The sequence below is a fragment of the Terrapene carolina genome, unplaced genomic scaffold (assembly GCF_002925995.2).
Source record: "Terrapene carolina triunguis isolate 2854851 unplaced genomic scaffold, T_m_triunguis-2.0 Scaffold613, whole genome shotgun sequence".
NCBI lineage: Eukaryota > Metazoa > Chordata > Testudines > Emydidae > Terrapene > Terrapene triunguis.
Window position 1 is genome coordinate 6,991,502 of NW_020664964.1, and position 6,000 is coordinate 6,997,501.

The window sequence follows — 6,000 nt, forward strand, 5'->3', positions numbered from 1 at the left end:
GCAAGCTAAGCTTGATACGCTCAAGAAACCAAATGTAATTTCTCACCTTAAATGTTGTTTTAAGCAGGTTGCAGAGTTTCTGTAGCTTAGAGTTACAGTTATTTCTCTTTACAGACTGGACGCCTGTCTCAGCCTGGACTCAACCCTGTCTTTCCCTCCCAGGTGTTTTTAGCAGTCTTCCTTCCTGGGCAGGCAATGGAGGAGAGTCAAGATTAACCCCCTCCCCAGCCTTAAAAAAGATTTACCTAAGGCGGTAATCCTTTGTTTGATCCCCATCCCCCTACAGTGGAAAAGTACCAGCAAGTTAAGATATTGTCTAGGGTCACCTGACCCTGCAGTGCCAATGCAGCATCCCAGGAAACTTCTCAGGAAGGAGTGAGATAAGCATTTTCAAAGTCCTATTGTTCTCCTTAATGGCTCATCCAGGCTCTTTGCCTACTGTCTGATGGGCGTTTCCCAGGTGAAAACACAGTTGTAATTGTTACATAGTTAATATCCCTAACTCCAGATACAGAAATGATACATGCATACAGATTGGATAAACACATTCAGCAAAACATAACCTTTTCAATGATATCTCACATGACCTATCTTGCATAAAACATATCTTAGTTATGCCATATTCATATCATAATAATATTTCTATGAAGAATATGGAGTGTAACGTCACAGCGTGTGTCCCCTGGCAGATTTTTGTGTGTGTGTTTTTTCTGCTTGGAGGGCACAGAAAAATATGGGCCATATGAATTCTGTGCGGAGTACAAAATGCTGATGTGAAAGATGACCTGGATGTGTGAAGGTTTTAGATGGGCGAAGTTCAGGAGCACCATTCTGGTGGGAAGCCCAGCCTGCTTAGCCTCAGCTTCTGTACCTGACCCTACTTCAAAGGCTGCTTTTTTTTTTTTTTTTTTTTTTTTCTTTTTATTGTTTTTTTTTTTTTTTTTTTTTTTGGTCTGCCTCTAACTAGTAAATCTTTTGGATAAATTTGAAGCCTTCCCCTTCTGCCTACCCTCCTTTTCCTGCTGGAGGTGCAACACCCAAGCTCACCCCATAGTCTCCTGGCTGCTACAAATGTAACCCAATGTGTATTTTTGTCTCTCTTCTAGTGGCTGGTCCACTTAAGAGATTAAATAATTAAGGGAGTTACTACTTGAGCTAAAGTGGAAGAGGCTCATGCTTTTAGCATTGAAGGTCTTATGGTTAGGTACATTGATAACCCAAGGTGAGGGTCATTTCTGAACGATCCAGTGGGATTAGGCTCCTCTATTGCTTCCCTAACCTCAATTTTCGGCAGTCCTCTCCTGTGAATAGTTCTGTTGTTTGCCTCAGGTGCTTTTCATTGCTTTTCCAAGCAGCATCACTGCTAGTGAAACTGACCTGACACTTAACTTTACTTTGCCTTTATTTGACAATGCCATGAACAGTGGTAGGTGCACAGCAGCTGTCTGTCTGCAAATTCAGGAAGACATTAGATAGATCATCTTCATGGTCATAATGCATAGAAACATTTTTAAAAAGCACCTGCAAAAATGATTACAATAAAGTTTAGAATGCAGAGTCAAGCACTGGAAAGTTCAGAAATGTTAGATTTAAGGTTTCATTTGAAAACTTAATTCTGCTCCTTATGTACTCACAATATGCCAATTTCTATTTTCATGGTCCGATACTATTTTTTTAATAATAGGTGTTAAGCAATCTAAATATAGCGACCTCTATCACTCCCCTTATAATAACAGCTTAAATTCAGTTAAAGCTGATGGTTTGGGCATCCCCGCTTGTCTGAATAAGGGAATGGATTATTCAACATAGAGAACACAAGAGTAGCCTTTCATTTTTGTCACTGAATTGGACTAACTGGCCCAACAGGCTTCCAGCTAATACATTCTGTGCAATTTTGTCCTTTTACCTTAGCTTTGTTCTTATGTGTACGAGAGTACTTACAGTAGCATAATATGGAATTGATTTTTTTTCTCCCTATTTCAGGCTGATGTCACTGGGGCTTATGATACTATTCCTCATGATAAACTTGTGGAAGTGGTCTCTCAAATCTTAGATCCCGAGAAAAGAACAGTCTACTGCATACGGCGCTATGCAGTGATCAAGATTACCATGAGTGGACAAATCAGAAAATACTATAGAAGACACGTATGACTAGTTAATTTCTTATTCTTGCTATTAACATTTTTCTGTATTGGGACATATCTGTTTAATCCTTTTTTAATTAACAAGCCTTAGCTTAATTAGCTAGTTACCATATACATGGACATTTTTTAAAAAATAAAACATACAACCACACTTTATAGGGGAAACTTGCTGGAGGAGACAAGGCCTGTTCCCCCAAGCTTCCTAACAGCTATTCTGTCCCCTTCCCCTGACCACCTGTGCAAGGCGAATAGTAAAGGAAAGTCTGAGTTACCGCTTTACTAGGTAGCTGTTGTTGCCCCTGCAGCCTGTCACAGTACGATGCAAGATTGTGGTAACAAAGGACTTATGCTGTGGTTTAAACAACTCTCCGCTTTGTGATATGAAAACTGTAAGTTTCCATTGTTTTAATGACTGTTAAGTTAATGGATTGGTATGTAGCACAACAGAATTAGGCCCACTGAATATAAGAATGGCCAGGCTGGGTCATACCAGTGGTCCATCTAGCTCAATATTCTTTCTTCTAACAGTGGCTGGTGCTGGATGCTGCAGAGGGAATGAACAGAACAGGGCAATTATCAAGTGATCCATCACTTGTTATCTAGTCCCAGCTTCTGGCTGTGAGAGTGTTAGGGACACCCAGAGCATTGCTAATAGTCACTGATGGACCTGTCCTCCATGAACGTGATTCTTTTTTGAACCCAGTTATACTTTTGGCCTTCACAACATCCCCTGGCAACAAGTTCCACGGGTTGACTGTGCATTGTGTGAAGAAGTACTTCCTTTTCTTTGCCTTAAACTTGTTGCCTACTAATTTGGGTGACCATTTTTTTGTGTTTTTGTGTTATTTGTGTATGTTTGTGTTGTTTGAAGGGGTAAATAACACTTCCTTATTCATTTTTTCCATCCCATTCATGATTATATAGACCTCAATCATATCCCTCCCGTTAGTCGTTTCTTTTCCAAGCTGAACAGTCCCAGTCTTCTTAATCTCTCCTCATATGGAAGCTGTTCCATACCCCTAATCATTTTTGTTGCTGTTCTTTATACCTTTTCCAATTCTAATACATCTTTTTTGAGATGGAGTGAGGAGAACGGCATGCAATATTCAAGATGTGAGCATACCATGGATTTATATAGTGGTATTATGATATTTTCTGTCCCTTTTCTAATGGTTCCTCGCGTTTTTAGCTTTTTTTGACTTCTCCTGCACATTGAGCAGATGTTTTCAGAGAACTATCCAAGAAGACTTAAAGATCTTTCTTGACTGCTAACAACTAATTTAGACCCCATCATTTTGTATGTATAGTTGGGATTATGTTTTCCAATGTACATCACTTTGCATTTATCAGTATTGAATTTTATCTGCCATTTTATTGCTCAGTGACTCAGATTTGTGAGAACCTTTTGCAGGCAGCTTTGGACTAACTATCTTGAGTAATTTTGTATCATCTGCAGACTTGGCCACCTCACTGTTTACCCCTTTTTGCCAGATTGTTTATGAATAGGGTGAACAGCACTGGTCCCAGTATGGACCCTTGTGGAGACCCCGCTATTTACTTCTTTCCACTGTGAAAACTGACCATTTATTCCTACCCTTTTGCTTCTAATCTTTTAACCAGTTACTGATCCACAAGAGAACCTTCCCTCTTATCCCATGACTGCTTAAGAGCCTTTGGTGAGGGATCTTGTCAAAGGCTTTCTGAAATTCCAAATACAATATATCAACTGGATCACCCCTGTCCACAGGTTTGTTGACCCCCTCAAAGAATTCTAATAGATTGGTGAGGCATTTCCCTTTACAAAAACCATGTTGACTTTTCCCCAACAAATCATGTTCATCTATGTCAGGGTTTCTCAAATGGGTTGCCTCTTGTGTAGGGAAAGCTCCTGGCGGGCCGGGCCGCTTTGTTTACCTGCCCCGTCGGCAGGTCCGGCCGATCGCGGCTCCCACTGGCCGCGGATCGCTGCTCCGGGCCAATGGGAGCTGCTGGAAGCGGCGCGGGCCGAGGGACTTACTGGTCGCCGCTTCTAGCAGCCCCCATTGGCCCGGGGCAGTGAACTGCGGCCAGTGAGAGCCGCGATGGGCCGGACCTGCCGACGGGGCAGGTAAACAAACCGGCCCGGCCCGCCAGGGGCTTTCCCTACACAAGCGGCAACCCCTGTTTGAGAAACCCTGATCTATGTATCTGATAATTCTGTTCTTCACTATAGTTTCAACCAATTTGCACGGTACTGACGTCAGACTTACTGGCCTATAATTGCCAGAATTGCCTCTGGAGCCATTTTTAAAAATTGGCATCACATTAGCTCTTCTCCTGTTACATAACAGAATTAGTAGTTCTGCAATTTCATATTTGAGTTCCTTCAGAACTCTTGCATGAATACCGTCTGGTCCTGGTGACTTATTACTGTTTAATTTATCAGTTTGTTCCAAAATCTTCTCTGTTAACACCTTAGTCTTTAATAGTTCCTCAAATTTGTCTCCTGAAAAAAAATGGGTCAGGTTTGGGAATCTCCCTCACATCTTTTACAGTGAAGACCAATGTGAAGAATTTCTTTAGCTTCTCTGCAACCGCCTTGTCTTCCTTGAGTCCTACTTTAGAACCTCAGTTGTCTCATGGCCCCACTGACTGGCAGGTTTCCTGCTTCTCTTGTACTTAAAAAAAAAATTTGCTGTTCGTTTTTGTGTCTTTTGATAGTTGCTCTTCACATTTTTTTTAGCCTGCCTAATTGTACTTTTACATTTGACTTGCCAGAATTTATGCACCTTTCTGTTTTCTTCAATTGGATTTGATTTCCAATTTTCAAAGGATGACTTTTTTTGTTTCTAACCTCCTCTTTCACTCTGTTTAGCCATGGTAGCTTTTTTTTTGGTCCTTTACTGTTTTTTTTTTTTTTTTTTTTAATTTGAGGTATACATTTAGTTTGAGCCTCTATAATGGTGTTTTTAAAAAGTATCCATGCAGTTTGGAGGCATTTCACTCTTGTGCCTATTCCATTTAATTTCCATTTAACTAGCTTCCTTATTTTATTATAGTTTTCCCCTTCTTTAAGTTAAATGCTACTGTGGTGGGTTTCTTTGGTATTTTTCCCACCTTGCAAGGACTATTGATTATTGCTGTTAACTAAAACATCTTTTGCTGAATTTTATCATTTCTTTACTCTCGGTATACAGGTTTCTACTTTCAAGGATTTTATGTCCCATATGAGATTATTTGTATCCCATCTGCAAGAGAGTACATCGCTACAAAATGCCATAGTAGTTGAACAGGTAACTGTTATGAGACATTTCTCTTCAAATGAGGAAGAAAATCAAATAAGTTAATTATTAATTTATATATTAGAGCAGGAGCTGATAGTGCCCCCTTTATTTAGTTTGCCTAACACTTTCCGTTATAAGAGATTCTTATGACCTTTTCTTTGATCTTTGCTTGCAGCAGGCCTTTCATATTTGGGAAGGGGCCTACTGAGTGCCTTTTCTCTCTCCCTGGAAATTCTGTTCAACGTTTGCTAAAATATGAACAATTACAAAATGTCATTTCCTCTTTCTTGCTTTTGTTTCTCAGGGTAATTTTGGCAGTATGCAAATAAATAAATAAATAGTAACCTCCCCCCCCCCCAAATATACAAGCATTTTAAGTCCAAGCTGATGCTATTGCTAGAGCAACAGCAGCAGTGCACACTGTCCTGCTGATGGGGGTGAGGAGCTGTCAGTGGCTGGGGCCGGAGCTGTCCCCACCCCGCAGCTTGGGACGCAGCTGTCAGCAGCTGGGGTGGGGCTGGAGCTGGAGCTGTCAGCCGCAAGGGCTGGAACTGTCCCCATCCCCCCAGTGGCTGGGGCCAGGGCTGGAGCTG

General features: G+C 41.1%; 1 protein-coding gene across 8 annotated transcripts in view; it reads left to right on the plus strand.

The window, feature by feature from the left end:
* TERT (telomerase reverse transcriptase) overlaps positions 1-6,000 on the plus strand; it is a 121,868-nt gene that overhangs the window by 22,176 nt on the left and 93,692 nt on the right. For all 8 annotated transcript variants that reach the window (XR_002907830.2, XM_024195091.2, XM_024195094.2 and 5 more), the window contains exons 6-7: positions 1,984-2,145; positions 5,321-5,416. Coding sequence is in view for 7 of the 8 variants with exons in the window: in XM_024195091.2 (XP_024050859.1) it covers positions 1,984-2,145; positions 5,321-5,416 (258 nt within the window). In the remaining variant the exon portion in view is untranslated. The remainder of the gene's footprint in view (positions 1-1,983; positions 2,146-5,320; positions 5,417-6,000) is intronic.